The sequence below is a fragment of the Myripristis murdjan genome, chromosome 14 (genome assembly GCF_902150065.1).
Source record: "Myripristis murdjan chromosome 14, fMyrMur1.1, whole genome shotgun sequence".
Taxonomy (NCBI): domain Eukaryota; kingdom Metazoa; phylum Chordata; class Actinopteri; order Holocentriformes; family Holocentridae; genus Myripristis; species Myripristis murdjan.
This window is the reverse complement of record NC_043993.1, coordinates 21,689,884-21,716,427: the sequence shown is the minus strand read 5'-3', so window position 1 is coordinate 21,716,427 and position 26,544 is coordinate 21,689,884. Positions and strand designations below refer to the sequence as shown.

Here is a 26,544-nt window from a genome sequence, read left to right as displayed (position 1 = left end):
AAGAGAGGCTATGTGTATTTATTAATAGTATGTACAGTTATACCATCATAAAGTTGACATAATATATCGACAAAGTATGAATACTGGCCCCTGCTTGTTGAACATGTCTTAATTTTCGTTTTTTTTTTTTCCTCACTCACCATACAGTGTGAACCTCTCGTCTCACTGAGTTCATTAATTTAATTTCATCGTTTCTCCATTAATAAATCTTAAAGTGTATCTGAGGCACACAGGGAAAACGTAAGTGTAAAAAATTAATGAAACAAAAGCTTGAAAATCAAATTGGTTGTATATGTATGTGGGTGTCAACATCTATAAAAACAGTTCAGTACATAATGGTGTGTTGTTGTTTTTTTTTTGTTTTGTTTTTGTTTTTGTGAGCCAGGAGAAAATAAGAATTGATATTTTCCTTATACTTTATCAATCGCTGCTCCATCCATCGGTCACTCTCAAGACATTTTCAGTGGGCTGACGCGGCGGCCCTCGCTTCACTCCTTCGTGTTGGGATGTCTGAGAGAGGTGGAGTACACAAGATTCATCTGAAGTGCATTTTGGACTTTATCGTAAACAAAGAGAATTGTCCAATAACAACCTCTCCCCTGTGGGTGTCTTTCAGAAAAAAGTGTGTGCATGATGTGCATGTGTCTGTGTGCGTGTGTGTCTGTGTGTAATACATGTATTAAAAGGCTTCAGGTAATATGTGTGTGTGTGTGTGTGTGTGTGTGTGTGTGTTTCATTTGAGCAGCTGAAGACTCTTGTATTTGGTCACATTTTGACATTTTACAGATTACATGTGTACTTTATGGCCTCGCTGCTCTGCGCATCAGTCAGCTGTGGGTAGTGTGTGCACGAGTTCAGACCTTGTGTAAACCTTTCCTGCATACAGTGTGACAATGTATGTGTGTGTGTGTGTGTGTGTATTTGTGTAAACTCATACCTAATTCTTGTCATATATATTATGTACTGTACAATGTCTGTCTGTTTATTATCTTACATACAGTGTGAATACAGTGTGCAAACTATGTGTCCAAAAATGTGAAGTGTGTGTCTGTGTCTGCACGAGTGTGTGTGTGTGTGTGTGTGTGTGTGTGTGTTGGTTTATATGCATGGCTCATGAAGCGGGTCAGTTCCAGATCTTGAGGAAGCTGTCCCAGGATCCGGTGGACACCGCCATGCCGTCGTCCGTCACCCCGAGGCAGCTCACACGATTGTCGTGGCCGGCCAGGACTCCTGCCAGAGACAAGCAGTGACAAGTTTCTGTCAGGATGTCGTTGCAGGTTTCTGCTCCGGCAGCCGAACCACAGCTCAGCTGCAATTTTTACTAATTTTTTATAATAACAGTCATCAATAAATGATAAGTTGATAGTTAATTAAGCTTTAGTTAATTGTTGTTTTACAGTAATACTTTATTGATCAATATTGAACAATAAGCAGCCTTATCCTAGTCAGGGTCCCAGGCTGCTGGAGCCTCAGCCAGCCAGGAATCAAACCCACAACTTTCTGCAAGATACAATAGTGATAAAAATGCAAGAGGTGTGTTTAACCGCACTGTAATCAAATACTCTGACAGAGAAACTCGCTCTTAATCTTCAGTGCTGTTCCTCTGATGTGACTAAGTGTAATCTGCTGAGATAATTTACCAGCTGGGACAAAGTTACATGAACGTCAACTGACTGTGCTTTGGTTTTCTTTATACTGAAAGCAACAAAGTTACCCATCATGCAAGAGCAAATTATCCTCTGAATTAAGAATACACACATAAATAAAATCAAGCATGATTGTGTATACAAACTTCACATTAGGTTGTGCAAACAGCTTGTGTGGAAGAGGAAGGCACACGTTTGATTTCTAATGTCTGGCTACAGAAAACCGAAGTCTTCAGATAATGGTTTTGATTGTTAGAAAGCTCCTCACATTATCAGACAGAGAGGCAGATTACAAATTGTCTTGCTCGGCAATAAAGTGAACTTCAAAAGCTATTTCACATGTTGCTGAGTAAACCACAAGAGCTGGAGCTCAGATAGGAATGATATCAGTTCGCTTGTGGTGTTTGTCCTTGTTAATGAGGGCAGGTTTGCTTTGTTATATTTTGTCTCAAAATAAATCCCTCAAATACTGCCCTGAAATAGACATTTTAGCCACTATTGAGACATAAAACTTTATAAAACATGCACAAACATCAATACTTGTGCCCCAGTGGCAGAGAGACATTAAAATAGCACATGAATTTAGCAGATTGGAAGTATGTCAGACCCAGGAGTAGCTGAGGAGCAGCTCTGTGGTGTAGCAGGAGAATTTCCTCACAACTGGCAGACGATTTATGCAAGAAAATGAAAGATATTGTGCGACTTTTTCTCTTAAAAAAATTTGCTTGATAACAGGGGTCAGTGGACTACTTTAATCACAGGCCTTTTATCAAACCATCCCTCCTGAACCACACCAGTTTGCTCATACCTGCTCGATCTCCCTTCATAGCGTCCCAGATGTTGCAGTTGAAGTCGTCGTAGCCGGCGAGCAGCAAGCGTCCGGAGCGGGAGAAAGCCACAGAGGTGATGCCACAGATGATGTTGTCATGCGAGTAGAGGCCGAGCTCTTGGTCGGCACGCAGGTCGAAAAGCCTGCAGGTGGCATCATCGGAGCCGGTGGCAAAGGCGCTGCCGTTGGGAAAGAACTGAGGAGGAGCAAAACATTTGTAAAAAAAAAAAAAAACCTGTTACTGAGTATCAAGATGTCAACTCGATTTGTAGGCAGGGAACTTGCTGAGACATCTCACTGTGCTTGTCCTGTGAGTTTGGAAACCTCAGTTTAAACTTTAAAAATATTTAAATCCAAACAGATTTTGAACAAAGACTGAAACACACAACAAATTTCACAATCTGTCTCCCACCTGTAAATATGTTCACACTAGACAATTAGGCAGCTAGGGGATATTAACAACCTTTTGGGATCACCCACAGGAATATCACGGCATGTTGGGCAGTGCAAGTAGTGAGACAATGGGGTTTGTATATTTTGGCCTGAGGTTGGCGCTGGAGGAACGGTGAAGAAAGCATGACAATACTTTCAAAATTTCTTGACAAGGTACCTGATAAATTCTCAGATATCAAGTCTGCCACTTTGGCCCAAGGGTGGTACTACATGACAGGTGATGGGGTCGTCAAAATCAAGATAAACCTTTCTTTGAGGAGTATGAATGCACTCACTAAATATGATGCCAGTCCACTGGTTAGATTTAGATGCATTTCAACTATTAGGGTTCACTCCCTGAGAAGCACTCAGCGAATTATCTGTAAATGATATTTAGAGATGTGTTGTGTGCAAGCCTAATGTTTGGCCTGAGGGCGGCGCTAGATGGGACGTCAAAGGGTCACCACAATGGACAGCGTTCATCATCTGAAGAATATGAATGTTCTCACCAAATTTCATGCCAATCCACCCAAAAGATTTTGAGATATATTACCTCCTAATATGTCCCTGCAAACAGGGACTAAATGAATCTATTTATTTTCTACTGTGTTCATATTTTGTTCACTTCTGCAGAGTAAGGGATTAAAAAAATCATCATCAACTTTTATATACATTAAGTCATGAAAAGTCAACATTTTAGTCATGGAAAGGTCAGGGAGTTTCCAGATTATTATCCCTGCGTTAAACTCTTTTTTGCCTCACCTCATCGTAAACTGTGCTCTCAGTGGCTACAGGCGCTTTGCTCTAGAAATGAAACAGCTTTCCCATAGAGCCGTCCAGAAGTTGTGACGTGATCAAACATGTTTAATGTGATCAGCTGGATCGGTTAAGAATTAATCTGTCGCTCTACCAGATTATCTGTCCAGACCATTGGTTCTGAATAAAGCCTGAGATCAAGGTTCCCCTCATGATCATCAGGTTGTCCAATTATCGATAATACTCTAATATGTTTACGTCGTGAGATTCTCCCAAAACTAGATCCAAGAGAGTGCAGGCAGTAACGTCATCAACACAAATCCTGGATCTGCTCCACTGAAAGTGAACTGGACAGATACACAGTACCCAGTGTCATTTTATGGCAGTGGGAATATTTTTGACCCATAATTGTTGGCACTAATAATGGAAAAATACTCATTTGAATGGAAAAGTAATCCTGTCAGCTTCTCCGGCCTGAAGGATGTTGACCATACTCACAAATACCAATCCAATGGTCTGCCATCGCAGGACAAAAAGAATGCTAATAGAAGATAGATTTTAATTTGCAGCAAATAGTTAACCTCAAAACGTCGCTGGCCAAACGAAAAAGCCCCTTAATGAGCTGAAAACACTCACACAGACGGCGTTGATGTCCGACTCGTGGCCGGTGAAGGTCTGTCGGCACATGCTGTCTCTGATGTCCCACAGTTTGATCGAGGCATCGCAGGCTCCCGACACGAAGGTGCGCAGGTCGGGCGACAGGGACAGGCTCATGACGTCGCCGCTGTGGCCCGAGAAAACCGTGGTCTGCTGACTTGTCTCGATGTCCCACAGTGCACTGGGGCAGAGAGCGCAGAGTTAGACACGGAGACACGTCTGGACGTCTGCGTTTTGTTCTCCGTCACAACAGAACTCACCATGTAGTGTCTCCTGAACTTGTGATGATTTGATTGTCGTCAATAAAGCGGCAGCATGACAGGTAACCTGGGGGAACAAACATACATATTTGGACGGGTCACCCTTTAGAAATTGAATGAAAAGTCTAAAAGTTGCTCAAAGCTTCAAAATCATTTTCTAATCATCTGTGATTTGTAGAGTTGATTGTGAAAATCACCAGTAAGAGGAAACAAGTTTTACCTGGATTCACTTCTTCCATGTATATTCAGTGCATTTGTTCACTGTACAATAAACCTGCCTATTACACCATTAAACACATTTTGTGGAGTTTTCATGGATTTACAGTTCATTTCACAAGGATTTCATGGTCAAAAATAAAATAAACATGGTAGAGCCCAACCAATATATGTGTCTATCGATTTTATATTTTCAAAAATATGCACATATGAAAACATTTTTTTTTTTTTTTTAATGGAACATAATGCAGAAAAAAGATGCTTGGGGGTATTTAAAATTTGTTCCTTTTTCTCATTTCAATTTATTAACAATATCTATCTATCTATCTTGTTAAACTATAAAATATCCTGCCTCCATTATGTACACTCTAAAGAATGGTAGTAATTTTAACTTAAAGCACAGAGCAGCAAAGTTACCAAACCAGCACAGGCCGTAGTCGCTCACAAGTGGGTGACGTCTCAGCTCATTAAGACGTGTCGCCCTGTGATTAATGAACCATGTAAATGAACCCTTCAACATTTGGGAGTTTGGGAGTGGAGTTTCTCACGGGGGAGGGTGCACACCATCCTGAACCGTGTCATCTGTCTGAAGACCCACAAAACAAAAAACAGAAAAGAGTGCGGTGCCTTCACCTGTGTGGCCAGGTAATTCCCTGCTGACCCTCACGTTGCCCTCTCGGGTTTTCAAGCAGTAGATGGAGCAGATGTTGTCGAGACCTCCGCAGGCCACGTAGTTCCCGGAGGGAGCGTACGCGCAGGTCATCACCCAGGAGGAGCGCAGCGGGATGGCATGCATCTAGGAGGCAAGGCGGTGAGTGGCAGTGGGCTTAAAAATACACCATATCAATGGACAGGAAGCAATAACTTTCCAAATCCTTGACAAGAGCACAACAATGAGCCAGTGTTAATCCTAAAAATCTCTAGATATGCTGAAGCACAGACTTTGTTTTAGGTACAAAGGAAGCCTTTATGAGTCAAGCACATTCCTGCAGGATGTTGACTTCACTCCAGTTGCGTTTCCAATTCGTGAGGCGGAGAGTTAACCTATTCATCCACTTAATAGCCTGATAAGATCTTATTTTGATGCTTTTACCTTGTTAGTGGTGTAGCTGTCCCAGATGATCAGTTTCCCATCTTGAGAGGCACTAACCAGAAGCCTGTGGAGACATTTCGTACCTTATCTGTTAATCATCTGTAACCATTTTACATACAACTAACGCTGGACATGCAGTATGGCTCATATTAAGTTTCTGATAAATTATATACCGTAAAACCTCATTTAGACGCACATCCATCTTCCAAAGTGACTGGTCTACCAGGCAAACAGGCAAAAACAACGTGCTAATGTGAAAACTGCATCTAATGATTATATTTGTATTGCTGGAATCTGATTGTTGATACAGCATCACCAAAAATAAAAGAATTTTTTCTTTTTTTTAAAGAATTTTTCAAAATGCTTGTGCATGTGTCACAGGAGGGACTGATGGGCTCAAACGCTACAGCTTCTTCGTCATGTTAGTCCCTCTCACCACATGTCCTGGACCTGCCATACAATGAGCTCCACAATTGTTTGGAGGGTGGCAAGCTCTTTAATGTTTTGGCTTTCTACTCTTTCAACTCTGGAGACGACACAGTAGGTATGAGCTTAAAATGCAGATGATCTATTTTAATTTGAGATAAATGTTCATTTTTAGCTACAATCATAAGTCATTTTGTAGATCTGTCAGACCCAGAAGAGTAAAAAAAAAAAAAAAGTGCATAATATGGGGCCATGTGATCCTACTTTAGGCCACTTGGTAGTGCAGCAGACATTCATGCAGGGGTCACAGACTTCTGTCCCATGGCTGGCAGATTATTCAAACAGTGTTTGACCCTTGAGCCCAGCGAGCAAAGAATGCTTATATTAAACTATTTGACATGGTCCATTTGAAAGTGAGGATTTTTCCACCAAGACAATAAGAAAATCAAAATAGATCTGTGGATTCATAACAGTGATTGGTGTTGCACGCAGTCAAGAATGTGCCGTCGACTGGGCCTTTTGATGAACGCCTTTATTTCTGACTGCACAGCCTAAACAAGAACAGGTCAACTGACAGGCACAAGGTAACCTGCACCAATCTGGTCACAGCTTATCACATCAGATTATGGTTTTATTTCATTCTGAGTTTGTTCAAGGTGTCTAAAAGTTTGAGATGTTTCATTTTGGATTTCTGTGGTAATCTCATCCTACCACAGCATAGAGTTCAACAGGGTTGCTGGCAGGAAAAATTAGCTATTAAATGTATTCATGTTCAGTCCTCTGTAGGAATGATGGGATGATTCAAAGTTATTATCTTACTGGCCCAAAACATCCAGTGGTGTGATGCCATAAGGGTTCATTTTCTACTAAACTACCACAAAAGTAATGGTGTGTAAACCACATTTTAATAATATACAATGACACTAAAATAGAATGGTTTGATCACAGTCAGACAGGACTGATCAATTCAAAAGCACATGTGCAACCCTAAAACAGTGATTCAGTCTCACCTTGAGTCTGAGCCCCAGTGCATGGCATAGATCTTGGCGAGGTGACCACGCAGGGTGCGTCTTGTCCGCATCTGAATCCGCCCCACAGGATCCAGACCTGCTGTAATCTGAGTCACACAGGCACGCAATTTGAAACATCAGTCTTTCTTAAACTCATCCTTTTTAACTTCATGTGTAGCGCACAGTTCTGAGTGAATTCGTCGACGCCGGTTTTTGACATGATAACACTACACTACATGATAACAGGAATAGCAGTGCTGCAGTGAAAAGCATCTTAGGAGAATTTCCCGAAAGATACAAAACTCAACAAATCAAAAAGATACATCTTTAATTGATATCTAAGCACACAGACTCATAAAAATAATTAATTCTACAAATCGTGTAAACCTGTTTGGCTCACTACAACAGCAGGCCATGCTACACTTATTACTTGACCAAGGGCACCGAGTTTATACCTTTGCAGGTGACGTGGGTGAAAACTTGCTCTGATACATCAAGAATCCCTCATCTATTTTTGCTAGCCATGTTTTATAAAATGAGAAGAAGCTAAAGGTAATATGGCAGCAGCAACAGGATCATTTGCTCACACAGCTTCATTTTAAAGATGTCTCTCTGGGCCTTGACAATCATGGGGATGATTTCAATAATGCTGACATACAATGCAGATTTTTTTTTTTTTTTTTTAATCTGTAATACACAATGTGGTACTTTTTCATCAAGCACAATCTCCCAGGCCTTTAAAATCTGTACTTTCCCACGTGGTTACTATGTTTCAGTATTAATGGAGAACAAAAGGATGTTAATGATTGAGCAATCAAGTATCCAATGGTAACCCCTGACATTTACAACACTGTGACATGAAATGTATCAAAATCATTAAGGAATTACTCAACAGATAGGGAGGTACTGATATATAAATATGGATAAAGGAAAAAATAATGTAGCTGACAGACAATAATAGCCCCTCTGAAGTGTAGTGCTATTCACCTGTGTCAGGGTTGAGTCTCCACATGCCTTCCTGGCATCCTAGTAGACATGGAGTCGTGGCAAAAGGAGAAAAGAGGGGAAAAAAAAAGAAATGGCACTATCAGTTTGCAGATTGAAGCCCTTTCCTCAGTTTATTGTTGTTTTTCCAGCTTTTGCAGCTCTAGAGTGGGTCTGAAGATGGTTTCACATTCTCTCAATACACAGTATGTACCAAAGCAGAAAAATAACTAAATTCACCACCCCAATTTATTGCATTATTGTGGATTAGTACAGTTACATGACATGATATTTTTGTAAGTTTTTAGGTCCCTTCTTTTAACTTCTACCGAATTGATATACTTGGGTTTCCACTTAGGTTTTCATTCCTCCTTTTACTTGAGTAACTTCTACTTTTAGATAAGAGTAGTGGGGGTAATGACATCTGGACTTATTATTAGTGATAGTGCTGCTTTTGCTGCTGACATGAGCTGGGCTGGAAATGAGCCATCAACTTGTTATCAAGTATCACATGGAAGCAGTTGATCTATTCGTTTAGCTACACCATTTTATCTGATCTCTAGAAAGGTACTTTTTCCTCAGACTTGAATACACTTTAACAGAAATTGGGATACCTCTATTTGAAGTAAAAACTGCGTTAAATTAAATTAAAAACACAGTATGTCTGAGGTTAGACAGGACAGACAAGCTCATACTTACTCTTATCTGGTTCCTAAGCTGCTCGGCCTCCTGACGAAGCTGCTCCAACTCACTCATTTTGGATGTGTCTGGGCCGTCACCTGTGGCAGCAACAGTGTGGGATATCAGACTTTGATTTACATGTAGAGCTTCTTCAAAGTGGAAAAAATAAAAAGCAACTGTGACTGCACTTATTTTTTAAAGCTCCATTTGGGCTAATGGGGTTTCATGTTTTCAGAATGATACATGGATCCACTTTCAATTAATAAAATACAACTTACTTTAAATACAGTTTGACCCTGGTTTAAAAAAAAAAAAAAAAAAAAAAAACACCCACACACATTTTAATATCTGGATTTACTGAACTTGCATAGTGAGAAAAGCCCCCATAATCTGATTATGATGGTACAACCATGCCTGGTTTAACTGAGGAGAATAATCTGCAATGACTAAGCTGCTACTGAGCATCCAGCATCACTATCAGGCAGCGGCTATTGAGTGAGCACTGCCTTTTGGGCCGAGAGAACCTGCCACACTGTCCATGTTGTGGTTCTGTATCGGGTCAAACATCATGCAAACACTGGACACAGTGTGGACGTCAGTGTGGTTCCAGTGTGTTCTGCCGTCGCATGAAGACCTAACACAAGGGTTAATACGCCAAACAGTGACTGAAATCTGATATTCTGAGCTGTCTTGCTAGTCACAATCTAGATGCATCTTTTATCTTTTGGATTTTCAGGCCATGTCAACAGTAACTAGGGTCACACAAAGTGCATATCATCACTACAAGGAAACAACCCTTGCCTCCCATAGGAGCAGTGTTACACATTCAAACTGTATCCAACAAATATGGGCACTTGTATTTGCATTTGCAAAGCCATTCAAATTCACATGGCGACACTACACACAGAGAATGGCATATCAGATTTGCATGAATGTCACTTTTGTACCTCGGGCCACGTAAGCATGGGGCAGGTATGTGTTATATAAATGGGGGAAAAAAGAAGCGCATCACAGAGTAAACATTTTGCACACACTAAACAAGGATTATGCATACAATACACACTACAAGGGAGAGCAATTAGCTACAGTAGGTCATTGTTCCCTGGGGGGACCTCCGACCAGATGGATCACACAGCACTAATGGAAGGCAACAGGGGAGCATCAGTGGGTCCCTGGCTCCTGGCACAGCTGTTAATTTAGTCAGTGAAGCACCGAGGGGGGTGATGATGCAACAGAGATCAGGGGCTGGAGCAGGCATGGGACATGTCCGGCTGGATGATCAAAGGCATGTTTTGGTTGCTTTTTTGTATATGGCCTGATAGAAGAGGATGTGTGAGTCTGGTCAGGATGCTGAAGTGTGTGTGTGTGTTCATGTGAAAGAGGAACATGTTGGCCTTCCACTGAAATTGAAAACTTACACAGCACAGTTTTAACCTGTTCCAATTATTTTTCCACTCATGCTCACTGCTACCTCACAACACTGAAAAAGGCCTAAAGGATAAGAGGCTGTCTTCCATGATGTTGATGATGATAATGAAAATGATGATGATGGGGAGGAGGATGAGGATGAGGAGAAAAGGAGACATAAAGTACAATAAACCACCTGCTCAGTGCCCAAAAACAAAGAGTTATTTTCCATACATTTGGCTGGAACACGCTATTTACCCAGGAATGCACATTTTATAACTTAACAAGGCAGATATTCAAAGAGCATGATGCAAAATGTCAGTGTGACTGGCCCCACCCCTCTGAATGCACAGCGCTATCTGTAATGGGGCAAATGAAGTGACACCAACATGACATGGCTATAACGGGAAGTGGCAATGTTCACTGCATCTCTTGTCAGACTAAATGAATACTGGGTTAGCGCCAGAGGAGAAAAAACAGCTATCTGATTCTTCACATCAGCACCAGCATGGTGGTTCAGCCACACAGGCCCGGACTGGGAAGCTTACTCCCATAGTTCCGCAATAAAATAAAAGCCGCAGTAAAGGGAGAGCAGGTTGGGGCCAGACTGAATGGTCCAGGATACTCCAAAGGGCTTTTATTTCACTGGGCGCACAATTTACTGCGTTTCCCAAGAAAAGAAATAAGAGATCGGCTCCATGAATGCAGGCCACAGCACATATTGATCCGCAGCCGGGGCTGATGAAAGGCCTTGACCACATTTGGCTCACACACTCAGCCTCTAAAATGCGGATGTAAATGCATTTAATCGAAAATGATGAGCCGTGAATAGGCACATCACCCAGCCATCTTACACCCCATAGGCTGGCCTACAGTTGTCACAGGATTTGATAATGGGTGGCTACCTGTTAATTCTCCCGATGATTTTGCTGGTTCTCTCACAGGCGTAAAACAAAAACCCCGAAAACTGTCTTGGAAATCCCGTGGAGGATTATATGTCTTTTTCAGTCATTTAGTAGCTGAGCTGCAGAGGAGATATATTTTAGCAATCCACTTCGCTGCGTGGTGTCACGACCAGAATCTTGTCCAGTAAAATGTTCAGTGTTTTTTTTTTTTTTTTCCACAAATCCTTCAATAAACCGGGAAGCGTCGGGCTACATGCACATCCATACCTCCCGTTTTAATGGACCTCCTGAAAAGATGAAATCTGCTGTTGTGTTGCCGTTTCCTCTTCAAAATGCTTTGCCCTTTTTTCACGACCGACAACTTAACAAAAACATCTTTGTCCTGTGCGACACAAACAAACACGATCGAGCCGCAGCTCGGTCCACGCATCAAACACTGGGCATGAAAATACAGAGGCCAGTAAATACTAGGCAATCCGTTTTTACTCAGATTCAGGTTTTCGTGACGTTATCCCCGTTTCCTTCCTCTCTTTAGTTTGCTCTTCCTCCTCCCTCTACTGACACTTCATCAGGACTGTCGCCTCCTCGTCAAAACCAAGAGCTGAACAAACTGCATGGAAATAACGGGATCAAAAAGCGACTAGCAGCAGATAGCCAGCCCATCTGTTTGTGTGTGTGTGTGTGAGTGTGTGTGTGTGTAGCATATATATATATATATATATATATATATATATATATATATATATATATATATATATATATATATATATATATATATATAGCACACACACACACACACACACATATGTGAGACTTGGGTCAGTTATCCGCACCACTCTTTGCGTCTGGGCTGTTTTCTCTAAATATCATTATTCAAATAAGCATGCTTGCACAGCCAAATCACGCGGTGGGCTCTTGCAGAAGGATCATAAGCACGAGCCAACCACACCCATCCCGTAAACAGCAGCAGGTCGCCTCTGATGTTGGGCTTCTCCAAGCTCTGCCTGCAGCATGGTCAGGGCTGGGGTCCTGTCTTCACACTGACGATGTAAAAAAAAAAAAAAAAAAAAAAAAAAAATCACATAATTGGAAATACAACCACAGGATTTGAGCACTGAAACATGGCCTTCAACACAGTGATTTCTATTCATGTTGTGGCAAAAATATGGCTTAATTTCACAGTTCTTTCATGGGTTAGAAGTTGGAACAACACATGCATAATGACAACTGTCCTGGTCATAAGTTTTGACCCTCTCTGTTTTATATCACCACCTACAGACAGACAACCAAACTCCTCTTGTTGCACATGAAGGGGGGCGGGGCGGGGGCCTTAGTCTGCAGAGCATCTGTTTTCAGGTTTTTGATATGACAAAAGTTTGAGTACCCATGCTGTAATGTGTTCTTTGATCAAACTGCTTGCAGTGCAGCGCTTCATAGTAATTACTTTGTAGCACATGGTTCTCTCTGGAGACTGGCACCCAAGGGTTCACATTTAATTAGGCTGGATGCATGAGAATGGAAGCTGTGGTAGGTTAGAATAATAATAATAATAATAATAATAACAACAACAACAACAACAACAACAACAACAACAACAATAATAATAATAATAAAAACTATCAGAAAACTACTAAACAATACTGAAAGCTTAAACAACCACCACCACCACCAACAACAACAAAAATATGTTGCTTTTATACGTCAAAGAGAATGTAACATTGTCATTTAGTAAATTCAGTTATCCCTGAATAAAATTATATCAAGCTTCATCATGATTTTCTGTTTTGTCCTTGAGTCTTCTTCTTTATGTTCTGTGGAAAAATAAAAATAAATAAAAAATCAAGTAAGATAAATAAATAAATAAAAAGAAGAAGAATTATTATTATACCACAGTATGAAACACATCATATGCATCAGAATTTTGTTCCTACATGAAATATCTTAATCAAACTGCTGGTGTCGCTATTGCAACAGAGATTTGTCTCATCAGTGGTGATCTTTAGAGCATCTCTTCTGTTGCCTGACATGAGATGTGTTTTTTTTTTTTTTTTTTTTTTAATATGGGGTGTTCGTGTGTGTGTGTGTGTGTGTGTGTGTGTGTGTGTGTGTGTGTCCAACTCAAAATAGTTTCAACAAACACCTTTTTACTGCATGAGATTTTAGCTTTTACATTTTTAATTCATTTATTTTAATAACATGCATTAATTTGTTGAAAAGCTTATTTGGCATCTCAACTGACTCCACTTCCTTAGTTCAATGTTGCACCCTCTGCAAAAAAAACAAAAAACGATGCGTCTAACGCTCACTTCGTATGACAATAGCGACCCCTTGTGTGAAGGCAGTGTCATTACAGCACATCCTGTACATTACATTAGAGTCTCATGCTTCAGGTACTGTATGTACACATAAAGTCACATGTTACTTATTATTTAAAAATAATATCGAAAATAATAACTACATTTTTCTTTAATTCTTCATTTCAAAATATTCAAATGTTAATGAGGTCACACTGCCTGCAAAGGGGCGTGGTTATTTTGGACATGTCTGTTTCATCAGCATGTATTTGTGGTATTTTTACCCTCCCCTTCCAGCAGTCACATGAGCATTTTTGGTTCTCGTGACATCTTTTGAACAAATAACAGGGGGACAAGGCGTGCCACGGCCGTGTGGTGTCACTGGGCCACACGACTTTGACAGCATCTAACTTGCATGAGTAGCAGCTCAGTGGCCTGTCCATGTCCAGTGGCCCGGCGGCTGTGCACTGCGCATCCCACTCTCTGTGCATCCTACCCCGGATTCGCAGGGGAGGGGGGCCGGCTGCGAAATCAGGCAAAGAGCAATAATTGGACCGCAGCTGACTGACTGAGAGGAGTTTTATGTCAGGCGGAAGTGCATGAACCTCGACTCCCGGAGATTGTATAGGTAAGTTTGTGTATAGCTTGGTGCTCTCAGTTTTTCAGCAGGGATAAAGCCTGCAGCCGTCACACAGGGCATGATGCATCTGGTCTGGATCATCCTGGACCAGGTTTCAGCGTTATTTGTTATTGCGTTATTTTATTCCTGTCGGCCGGGCGAGCCAAACGTTGCGGTCACTTCCTGACAGAGAGCCCGCTGTGAAATCCTCGCCAAACATAAACAACGACATTTACTCGCAATGCAAACTACCATGACTCTTTATGTATTGCTGTTTTTACACCTTGAGATCTCTGCTATCTTTCGGCTATATCATGCGAGCAGCATATTAAAGCAAAAAAGCCACGAGTAGCTGTGGTTTCTAATTATTTTTGAGCACGCAATCCGCATTTCACCCCCTTTTCGTCTCGGTAGCTGCCGGTGCAAAGTTTGAATGTCACGCAGCTGGGTCTGTATGGAAACAGGAAACGCAACTACACTTGCACAGATGTTGATACAACGAGATCACGTTTAAGAGAGACTGTTTCCACTGTAGTTTTCATTTTATTTTTTTTTTAACAACAGCAACAAAGTGTCAGCTGGAGGATTTCGGGGCAAACTCTTCACAAATGGAAGCAGGGTCATTCACCTCGTAGGCGTGGAGGGCATGTTCCAACAGAGGTAGTGTTTTTCCAGACTGGTGCTTAGCTCTGGAAAAGTGAATTACCAGGCTGTCAGACAGGTATCACTGGTAAATATATAGAAACGCCTCTGACGCACTAGAAAACTACAGATAGCTGCCAAAATGGGGAATAAAACTTGAGGCGGAGTCAGTCAGATGATCAATCAGGTAAATATCCCTTCTTCACCAGATGATTTTAAAATGCAGCTGCTCCGGTTTGCAGGGCTTAAGACTTGAGGAGGACGCTCAAGTGATGAAGGTCTGAAACAAGCACATCAGGTGAACAAAAACAGTCCTCAAATGTGATGTCTGTGCTTTGGTTTGAGATGCAAGGCAAGAAAACAGACTAGTAGCTGTGTTGTATCAGCTGACTGCAGAGATTTCAAACTAAGGTGTGAGCAGGAGGCTTCATCAAGAACATTAAGGTGTGAAATTCACAGTGTGTGGAGTGTGTAGGCTCTGTAGTACACCTAAAGATGCACTTTTGCAAGTCAGATGACACAATCAGGGATGTAGTGAGCAGTGGGAAAAAAAAGTCACATGGTCAGATGAGTCACCATCCACACTGCTGTCAGCAAGCATCATCTACATGTGTGGTGCTCAGATGTTAATTATCTGTCAGGAATCTGTTCAGATCACAAGTTTTTAGTGTTGAGCACATGGTTGTACTTTTTTAGTTTTCCTTGTCAAAGTCACAGAAGATGCACTGATGTGCCCTCGTCTTTGTAACACTGGCCTTTACTTTAATAGGGTGCAGGTTGTTTGTTGTAGCTCTATTATATATTGTGTATATATATATATATATATGATATTTACCACAAGTATGCATGAATATGTTATATGTGTATTACTGTTAGCCTAAAATAATGTTATCCTGGGTTGTAGTGAGAGTTTCAGGGTATTTTTCACTCAGACAAGTGAAACATTCTGGGGAAAGTACTGAATAGGCTACTGATCTTTTTTTTTTTTTTTTTTTTTTTTTTTTGTACTTGTGGCTTGAAAATAACATTTAAAGAATAGATTGTTATCAGCAGCTTCAGTCCATAAAGTACTGATGTTGTATCAGTGTCAGCTTTCCAAAGCCTCTTTCAGTTCAGCCACATTGTTTTGAATATTGCCTCTCTTTTACCTGCATTCATATTTTTCACATTTTTGACCCAGGGCGCATGATGACCCACATCATGTGTCTTGTGATGGGTGTGTAACATACAGGAGCAACTTCTCTTTACACTTTGCTCTGTGCATGGAGTGTGTAAGCTCGCATGCTGCAGCGTTTCCTCTCTCACTTTGCTTAAGCTCTGTGTGAGAGTCGTGCACTTTTCACACACAAGTTCCTGGGGTTTATCTTGCAGAAAAGCAAGTTTCAACACTGATATCAGTGTTGATCTCATTGTTAAAAGTGAGTTTGCGTAATTTTTTCCCGGTTGATGCCCCAGCTCTTGCCATCTTGTGTTTTAGACTATTCTTTTTTTTTTTTTTTTTTTTTTTAAAAAAAGCTGGCCTTGTCATTTCTTTCAGAGCTATCTTTCACAACACAACAGGATGCGTTCTTTGATTTCTACTTGAAATATTTTAATTGTATTTTCCTGACTAACATGGCTGAGACCAAAGTTTATTCTAGGCTTTGGGTTTACTCATTGTCTTTGTGTGGCGCAAAAGGTTATTGTGAAAGAGCGAAAGACTGACTTCGGATTTGGTTTCTTGCCTTTGAGTCTTGGTTCTAGGGCAGCATTTTTGCACATTTTCATTTTTAACTTATAAATATTCAAACTTAATATTTTTTTGTCTTAACAGAAAAAAGGAACTAAATGATTGACTATAATGTGATTTTTTTTTTCATAGTTGACGAGCAGGAACAATAGTTTTGAATGCATAGTTACAGGGGCACTGGGAAATGTTGGTCGCATAACATGCTAACAGTAAGACATGAAAACCCCTGCAGCTGCAGAGCTGAGATCTAACTCAACAAACATGACTATATGGGAAATCTCTGTGCTTCAAATATAAACACAGCTCTCTGTTATCCACACAACACAACTTCAATTTTGGATGGGTCAGGGATGGATAAAAAAGCCAACCCTTTATGTGTAGAAGTAAGTGTGCACACACAGAAATGAGTGTTTGTCTGCTGCTGCTACATTTGATTTGAAACAGAAAATTAAATCAAATACACCAAACAGAAGCTACACTGTAATTTATGAAACAAAAGCTGGTGTGATATTCCTCTAAGACTAGGAGGTGCATTCACAAAGTGACAATATTTATTGCAAACTCGAACTGGTTAATGCACCATGTCATTCAATTCTCAAATTATGGGAGAAAAACCCTTTTAAGATGAGCGCATATTGGGCACAAAGCTTTCCTGAGTGTGGACTCCATACAGGACAAGTCACACTCTTGACCATGAAGCCCATGACATAATCCAGGCAGAAATAAGTCCTGTGCAGGACAGATAAATTTGCCTCCAAGGTTTACTGACAGAAAGCAAACTCTCTTTCCACACAAAGCCATTAGTCTAATTAAAATGACTGAGGCAATGCAATCCAATTTTCCCCTGTACTAAGCAAGCAGTGTCACTTATAGCTAGGTAATTAACAATTTTCTACAGAGTAGCAGCTAACAAGCATGTTGGATGTTTTTTTCCACACCGCAGTAGATTGAATTCTGCAGCGATATTCCTTTGTGTTTGAAACCTGCCCGCATTGATTTCTTTTTTTCACAGGTTCTCCTAACCAACCATGTCAAACGAACACACACCCCTGCTCACCCCAGGGGTTTGTGGTCTGACTGTTGGCACAGCAGCATGCGGCACGGCGTCAGATGTTACCCCTGAATCAGGCCCTGGGACCGGCCCGCCGAATAAAGATCCCCGAAAACTTGACACCTTTTTCGGGGTGATGGTGCCCACCATCCTGTCCATGTTCAGCATTGTGCTGTTTCTGAGAACTGGTGAGTAATAAACGCTTGAAGATTTACTATGTAGGGATTTGAAAAACTGTACGGTGTATTAGACTGTTACACTGAGGACAGTGGATGTTTAAGGCATCTGCACTTAAAGGAACAGTTCACCCAAAGTGCAGAAAAAACAACATATTTTCTCACTTACCTCTAGTGGAAGTCTAACCTTCTGTGTGATTTGGTGAGGTGTCCCGTCTGTTGTGACCTTCCCTGTCTCCTTTCACCCCAATGTAGTGGGGCAGGAGGGGATTTCTTCTGTTGTAGTCACACCATCAAAAATTTTACTTGTGGAAAAACCCGACAGCAGAGCCAAAGAACACGCACAGATTGTATCAGTCCACCCCCAATGATTACAAATTATGGACAGATAGAGTTTGTCAACATCCTCTGGCAGGAAATATTTCTCATCTAAATTCTTCACCCAGAGGGCTGTGGATGATGCCGGGTGTCCATGTCATTGTTTTTGGAAAGAGCTGTTGCTATAGAGTTTGTCACATGTACATTTTTGACAATTTGAGCTCCGCCAAAGAATACCCATCCACAGCAGAATGGAAACCTCACCAAATCACACAGAAATTATCTGCATGACCAAAATTTATGTGGAAAAATCTCTTTTTTTAGGTGGATTGTTCCTTAAAAGTAGATTTGAGTAAGTCTTGCTGCAGTAACTAACAATGACGCTATCTTTTTTGCAGGGTTTGTCGTTGGTCACGCGGGGCTCTTGCAGGGTCTGTTAATGCTGGTTGTAGCCTACACCATAATATCTCTTACAGTGCTGTCCATCTGTGCGATTTCAACCAACGGCGCTGTACAAGGAGGTGGAGCCTATTGTATCCTTACCAACAAACAAACAAAAAACTTCTGATTTTGCTTTTCTCTTGAACTGCTAGCTGATCATGCACTCATTCAGCCATCGATATTGAAACACAGCACTTAACAAAGATTGATCAGACATGATAAGTCGATCACTGGGCCCTGAGTTTGGAGGAAGTATTGGTCTGATGTTCTTCTTGGCCAAAGTGTGTGCATGCGGAGTGTATGTTCTTGGCCTTGTGGAAGCCATACTGGATGTGTTTGGTTCAGATCCTGGTAAGTCTCAAAACAGTTCAGTGATTTTTGTCGATCGTGTTCCATTTCTTTAAGATGTTTCTATTTGATTTTTACCAACTGCTGATCTGTTTTGCTGTGTTTTAGAGTCGTCTGTGTCAGAGCGGATACGTGTGCTTCCTCAGGGTTATTGGTACACCGTGTTGTATTCCTCAATCATCCTGCTGTTGTGCCTTATGGTTTGTCTGGTGGGGGCTCACATCTACTCCCGCACGGCCTTCGTCATCTTGCTGGTGGTCACCGTATCCCTGCTGTCCATTTTCATCAGCTTTCTGGCAGTCAAGCCCCAAGACTTTGTCATCACCCACCAGGGACCCGGCAACCAGACGTCCCACTTCAACGTAAGCTACACAGGCTTCAGCGCCTCCACGCTGAGGAACAACCTGGGCGGTGAGTGCTGGCGAGCGATGTCGGGGTCGGCAAGGACATGAAAAAGCAAACAAGGAGTTAAATAAATCAAAGCTATAGCACACCTATGAATTTAGGACCTTTAATAAAAGTACCACTGTTGTTCCTCTTTTGTCTTTTCCCTTCAGCTGGTTACTCTCTGGACTACAGCACCAACAACCTCATGTCATTTGCCACCGTGTTTGCCGTCATGTTCACCAGCTGCACCGGAATCATGGCTGGAGCCAATATGTCAGGTTAGAGCTTGTTGTCGCAATACGCCTTTTTCACAGGAGCCATTTTGACATGAAATAGCAGGGTAAACACAGGTATAACCAATGGCATTAATTAAGTTTCTGTTCCATTCAGGTCTTAACAGAACCAGGCTCCTGGTGTTGCTCATGCAGGCTCACTGGAAAGGCTCTGGTCCACTTAAAAGGAGCAGGAGCACGTTTATTAATGTCATTAGTAACACCCGTGTTTATCCTATGATTTCATGTTAAAATGGCTGCAGTGGAAAAAGGTCTATACTACTTGCTTAATCACATTACAATATGGAGGTTATTATTTCTTACAAGGCCAGTACTGTCTTGTCAAAGTGTATCCTGCCCTGTAGTTGAACCCTCAAAGCATGTGCTCACCAGCATACTAGATAACGCCAAACTACTTCAGAATCTGTTGTGAAGAAAACAACAGACAGTATTTCTAACAGATCTCTGAGACCCCTACTGCATGTACTAAATTAAAACATAAAAAATTGCATGCACACTCACTCACACACATTTTTTTTCCATCTGTCTCTGAAGGTGAGCTGAAGAACCCGAGCGTTTCTATCCCTAAAGGCACCATCCTAGCAGTCCTCTACACCTTCACCGTCTACATCCTCCTCTTCATCATGGTCAGCTCCACGTGCAGCAGGTCTGAAACAACTCATTGGCTAAAGTTTTCTTACCTGTTTTGTATTTTTTTAAAAAAAAAAAATACTGATCACATGATTGTATGCAGTTAAGACAACTTGTTTAGTGATATATTTATTTTTCCAAAGGGGCCTTTTGATTCAGGATTATGGGTTCTTCCAGCGAATAAACATCTGGCCGCCATTTGTCACCATCGGGATATACTGTGGCGCTCTGTCAGCAGCCATGAGCTCTATGATCGGGGCGTCCCGTATCCTTCACGCTCTTGCAAAGGATCAACTCTTTGGTAAGGACTGAGTTAGTGTCCAGCCAACACGGGGTTTTGGTACCAGAACCGATACCAGTTTTAGAGGAGAAAAATTCACCCATTACCAAAATGACAGCTGATACAGTGAATTTTCTGAGCTGGAATGGAAATAGACCTTTTCTATATGGGTTGTGCACAAATTTTGCACCGATTTAATGGCAGAAGGCATCTTTTTTTAAACAAATAACTTTATCAAAGTCATTCATTCATTCATTTTCCATACCGCTTATCCTCACATGGGTCGTGGGGGGCTTGCTGGAGCCTATCCCAGCGCTCATTGGGCGAAAAGCAGGGGAAACAACTTTATCAAAGAATTTTCAAAATAAATTATACATTGTCAACCAATTCTACAAGAAATAAAGAAGAAAAAATATATATGTTAGTTAAACTTGAATTAAGGAAAAGAATCACCTCTTCATTTCTAAATTACCCAATGACCCTTACTGCATTATGTTCTTTTAAAAAAATCATATTGGCACATATCAGTCAGCATATACACTGATAATAATTTATCGGTAATTGGCAAATATCAGCCGATGCATCAGTCAGGGTCTAGACTGAACTTGCAGAGTCTAGAGAACATCTTTCATTGTGTAACGAGTGATTTTCTAAGAGATGTTGCTTGTCTTTATCTCTCAGGTTTGCCGTTGGCCCCCGCTGCCGTCAAATCACGCTCTGGTAACCCATGGGTGGCAGTGTTGTACACGTGGGGTTTGACACAGGTGAGGACGCCTGCTGAGGTTTGCAGCCATGTCCAGAATTATCAGTATGTGCAGAGCTGTGACCTCATGTGTCATGAGCTGTGTTTTTTGGTTTGTTTGTGTTGCAGTGTGTCGTGTTCGCAGGCCAGCTCAATGCCATAGCTGGCTTGGTTACTGTTTTCTACTTGCTTGCCTATGCTGCCGTTGACCTGGCTTGTTTGGCTCTTGAGTGGGCATCCGCACCAAACTTCAGGTAATCTGATGTTAACCACACCTCCAGCTAGTCTTACTGCCGCTTTAACTCAATGCCTGTTGTGCACATCAGTTTCTGTTGCTGTTGACTCTCATCATCTCTCTCTCTCTCTCTCTCTCTCTCTCTGTGTTTTTCCCAGACCTACCTTTCAGGTTTTCTCGTGGCACACCTGTCTGCTCGGGATTGTGAGCTGTTTGGTGATGATGTTTGTCATTAACCCCGTGTACTCATCAGCCAGCATCATCCTCCTGTTGCTGCTGCTGCTTATCCTCCACTACAGGGCGCCCACCAGCAGCTGGGGTTACATCAGCCAGGCGCTCATTTTCCATCAGGCATGCATTTGAAAAGAAAGACCACTCACTCACACACGTACACAGTCAGACTTGCATGTTGGTTTGTTAACATCCTCTCTTCGCTGTGGTTCAGGTGCGTAAATATCTGCTGATGCTCGATGTGAGGAAAGACCACGTGAAGTTCTGGAGGCCGCAGGTTTTGTTAATGGTGGCCAACCCTCGCTCCTCCTGTCAGCTCATCCTCTTCGTCAACCAGCTGAAGAAGGGAGGGCTCTACGTGCTGGGCCACGTGCAGCTGGGGGATCTGGGTAATGTTCATATGGTGGTCTGCTCTGGCCAACAGTATTAAATTATTTTTACCTCAGAGCTATTTTTCATTATGACTGTGCCTCCCACTGAAGCTCAGTTTCCCACTGCAGGCAGTTATCTCAGTTAATAACACCGCTTTTTCTGAGTACTGTTTTTGTTTGTATGTGTGTTTGTTTTCTCTTGTTTTTTTTTTTTAAATACTCAGCTAAAATACCTAGTGGAGTGGATAAGTTGAGAGACAAAGTTTAATCATGACCACTTTTGCATTCCAATGCAAATCAGTGTAATTGCAATAAAAAATCATTTGAAGGCAGCACATAAAGCATGCAAATACTGTATATAATGAGAACAGCAGCATGTTCTGTGAACACACTGCTACTTTGTGGTTCAGTCATTTCACATGTTTTGATCCAGCCAGTTTTTTGACTGGGAAATTATGATTTCATAGCAAGTCATCGGTTTACTTGCCAAACTGAGCTCCTTGTGTCACCTGATGACACACGTCTTCCTTAATTTTTCATTCACTGTTTGGCCTTGCCATTGCCTGGCAGGTTTTCAGAGATGTCTTGATGTAACATGTGACCATGACATCATGTGGTAATAACATTAAGTCTGCCAGTAAATGAACACGAAGTGCCTTATAGGAAAAACTACAGTAGGAGGCTTATCTGCGATCTAAAATGGTGGTCTCAGACGCCCTACCAGCTCTGACTGGGCCACCAAGTCCATCACCTCCACAATAAAAGTCTACAGCTGTAGGCTTTCATTTCCCATCTGCTGCTTTGCTCTATCACATTCTGTCCCTACATTATTAATCGAGTAGCTGCTGCACTTTTGCCAGTGCCTTTGCAGCATTATACTTATCTGTGAATTATGCAAAATACCTGGCTCCTTGTTCATTTTGGCACAGAATACAGACCCGCATACTGTATCAACTGAAGGGAAATTAATTTTTTTTTCTTTTTCTGCAGAATAATTTGTCTTCTCTTTTCTGTATTTTAGACACTTTGCCATCAGATCCAGTCCAGCAGCAGTATAACTTCTGGTTGAGCCTTGTTGATAAGCTGGGGGTGAAGGCGTTTGTGGACCTGACCCTGTCTCCCTCCGTCAGACAGGGAACACAGCATCTGCTGCGGATCACGGGCCTCGGTGAGCACCTCTTCTCCTCTCCCGTTTCACAGCCAACCGCCTCCTCATATATGCTACACCTTCACGGCATGGTAGAAAAATCATATTGCAACTATGACAGACAGATATTGTAATTGCTAATTTTGCGATTTTTGTGGGAGTGATCATTTTTGGATAACAATTTTCATTATAACTGGAAAAAAAATGTGATTTTTGCTGGGGTCTGCACCAAACCATCATGTTTTTTACATCAGAAGAGTGTGACTTGCATGCCAGGGCATCTCTGTAGCTCTGTAACTTCATTTATAAGGGATTACTGTCACATTTACCCTTTATCCTGCACTTGTCCATTTTGCGAGTTTGATGCAAGTTCAATTAATTATGCAGCTCCAGTGCAGACAAATAATTACAGCTAAATTCACTACGGCTGATGATGTTATTTCTCTGTATTTGAGCACTGTCATGTAGGGCTATAACAAGTCATTCATTGCTTAGATTAATTGATCTTTAAATTCTGCCAATTCAACTGCAGTGATCTGCTAAAAGAAATACATAGAATGATATTTTTTCAGATTTTTTTTTTTATGAGCGCTGAATCAATATGAAATTCTTTGAGCTGAGGTATTTGTGAATCTTTAAAAAAAAAAGGCCAAATGCTGTGGTGCATTTCAACTATATTGAGAAAATAATGTTTAAGTAATTCTTTTGTCTTATTATTATTTTATTATTATCTTATTATTATTGTTATTTTATCTTTTTTAATATTTTCAAATTGCTGAATTTAATTGCTGAGTCGTATCACAGTTTACAAACTCAAATCAAACTTACTCATTCCAAAAGAGAAATTGTTCTTAAATCAAAGTGCCACTTAGTGATTTGTCAATTGAACTTGATTGCTGAGAAGCAATTAAGTTCACATACCCCTGCTGCTGTGTGCTCATATTTTTCTGTTTGTCTCTTCAAGGTGGGATGAAGCCTAACATGCTCATTTTGGGTTTCTACGACAACTGCACCCCTGAGGACTTCTTCCTGCAAGACTCCGCGTTCTGTGACTCATCAATGGGCAAGGGCAGCGACGGGGAATATAATTTTGGCGTTGATTTGCCTTCGTTGCAGGCCCATTTCCCTCCAGTCCGCCACGTGGAGAGCCCACGATGGCTGTTGCCGGAGGAGTATGTGGGAATCATCTCGGATGCCATCAAGATGAACAAGAACGTCTGCCTCGGCCGCTACTTCTTCCAGCTGGAGGGGGAGGACAAGGACAGCAAGGTGGACGGGTCAGAGCGGACCATCGACGTGTGGCCGCTCAACCTGCTGCAGCCGGGCAGCCGAGACTGTGTGGACGTGTGCAGCCTCTTCCTCCTCCAGATGGCGTGTGTGCTGAACATGTCCAACAGATGGCGCCATGCGAGAATGAGAATCTTCCTGAATGTAGAGACTGAGTCCAGTGACCAGGGCTGGGTGGTGAATGAGGAGACGTTTCGGGAGTTGCTGAGGAAGCTGAGGATCAGGGCGTCAATAAAGATTGTGCCGTGGGACTCGGTGGCGCAGCACCGCGCTCAGCCGGAGGAAGACAGACCGACACAAGCTCTGTCTGAGGAGCTCCTATCCGCAGTGAACTCCCTGCTGATGGAGCACAGCTCCCAGGCGGCTGTTCGCTTTCTGTACTTGCCCCGCCCGCCTGCTCAGTCCAGCCAGGCGCAGCAGTACTTGGCTAATTTGGAAGCAGTGACCAATAGTTTAGGCCCAACACTTCTGATTCATGGGGTCACCCCAGTCACATGCACGGATCTCTGAGCTTCAGCAGTTTTTCATATATATGTTGTCTTTTTTTTTTTTTTTTTTTTTTTTTTTTTGTTAATCTTAAGGGATTTGATATTATACATGCAAAAACATCTTATCTGGCTGCTTACTTAGGCATAAGCATAGTTACTGATTAAAAGGAGAATTAAAACATATAAGTACTGAAAAGTGGATGCTAAGAATACAGTAGCACAGTTACTCAACACTATATCACTTACTGTAATACAACTTTGTACTCACACATCTCACTTAAGCTTCGGGAAAAAAAAAAAAAACAGGTGCATTTTGAGCATCTCTAAAATTCCTTTGTTTTGTATTTAAATAGGATATTTTCCTATTTTCATATAGTTAAGCTCAATGGATGGTATTTCCAAGGGAGTACTACTAATGTCTGTGGGTGAGATCCATGTTGGTAAAACCTGCTGTCTGCATTTGTTTTATGTCTGTTTTCACATAAGACAGTGTTTAATTGATTATTTTGAACAAAAAAAAAAATTGTTTTGAGTCATATGAGTTGTCTAGGACATTAATTATAGCAACATGTACATATGGATGTAGATGTGGAGGGATTCATTTTTCAAGCCGCTTATCCTGCTGGAGCCTATCTCAGCGCTCATTTGTCGGAGGGATGATTAATTTGTCAATTGTTTTGTAATAATATAAAAACACATCCCCTGTGTCAGTTTATGAATGGTGCTGTGTTGATGCTAATTTTAACTCAGTATTTTTTTCTGCTTGTTTTTTCCTATTTTATGATGTCTCTGTTGGTTGCCTGGAGCAGCTTTCTCCAAAGATGTTATTCTTGAGCTGACATGTTTTCTGTTTTTTTTTTTTTTATGTTTTCCTTACATTAATGCAAAGGCATACTGTCTTGCTGCAGAAAGTGCAGAACACCACAAAGGGACCCGTTTCTGCTCAAATGCTTTGTTTATATGAACTTGTAGCTCAAAAAATATGGATTTATGCGCATCAAGTGATAACTGTTTTTTGAACTATGTGTGATGATTTAGCCAGTTGTTGTCTTATTTAGTGTGTCAGTCTACTGGCACTTCAGGACACTCTGCAATCAGTCCAAAAAAGCCAGTTACATGAATGATGGGTTCAGAATTTTACGAAATCGATCTTAATAATCCAATGGCTTACTCACTTATTTAGTTCAAGACGCTTATGACTGCATGGCTGCTGGTTTGAATCCCTGGACTCACAGGGATGATCTGGGTGGAGAGAAATCAATACTACTGAAGATGTGTGTATACATGACAAAAATCTCTTGGTTTTTTTTTTTTTTTTTTTTTTTTATATAAACCTTGACAGGAAGCTACCTAAAGTTACCAATAAGACAGGCTTCTTAAAATCCTGATTCTTCCATCATAATATTTATTACTGTGGGTCACTGTTAAAAGGCTGTTCATTCATATGACATAGGAGTCATAACTTACCAAATGTACTGTATATTGTCATCTCTGTAACTGTAACATGATAAATTCTTCACACAAAACTTATTT

General features: G+C 41.3%; 2 protein-coding genes across 4 annotated transcripts; one reads left to right on the top strand and one right to left on the bottom strand.

Annotated features, from left to right (window-relative positions):
* gnb2 (guanine nucleotide binding protein (G protein), beta polypeptide 2) lies at positions 1-11,963 on the bottom strand. Of its 3 annotated transcripts, XM_030069150.1 has the most exons (11): positions 11,570-11,693; positions 11,303-11,421; positions 9,009-9,088; positions 8,313-8,351; positions 7,326-7,432; positions 5,890-5,953; positions 5,430-5,592; positions 4,581-4,647; positions 4,300-4,501; positions 2,455-2,671; positions 1-1,230 (listed from the first exon to the last, which is right to left on the bottom strand). In XM_030069150.1, the coding sequence occupies exons 3-11, from the start codon at positions 9,063-9,065 to the stop codon at positions 1,124-1,126; spliced, it is 1,023 nt and encodes a 340-aa protein (XP_029925010.1). In that variant the 5' UTR covers positions 9,066-9,088; positions 11,303-11,421; positions 11,570-11,693; the 3' UTR covers positions 1-1,123. The 3 variants fall into 3 exon arrangements, with proteins under 3 accessions (XP_029925010.1, XP_029925008.1, XP_029925009.1); XM_030069148.1 differs by lacking the exon at positions 11,303-11,421 and having other exon boundaries at positions 11,570-11,963; XM_030069149.1 differs by having other exon boundaries at positions 11,303-11,701.
* Positions 11,964-13,991: 2,028 nt separating this feature from the next.
* slc12a9 (solute carrier family 12 member 9) lies at positions 13,992-26,528 on the top strand. Its single transcript, XM_030069367.1, has 14 exons — positions 13,992-14,224; positions 17,599-17,825; positions 18,530-18,664; positions 18,786-18,923; positions 19,029-19,331; positions 19,478-19,585; positions 20,135-20,246; positions 20,374-20,531; positions 21,192-21,274; positions 21,382-21,506; positions 21,646-21,838; positions 21,933-22,107; positions 23,111-23,257; positions 24,201-26,528. Exons 2-14 carry the CDS (start codon positions 17,615-17,617, stop codon positions 25,031-25,033), a joined length of 2,721 nt encoding a protein of 906 aa, XP_029925227.1. The 5' UTR covers positions 13,992-14,224; positions 17,599-17,614; the 3' UTR covers positions 25,034-26,528.
* The last annotated feature ends 16 nt before the right edge of the window (positions 26,529-26,544 follow it).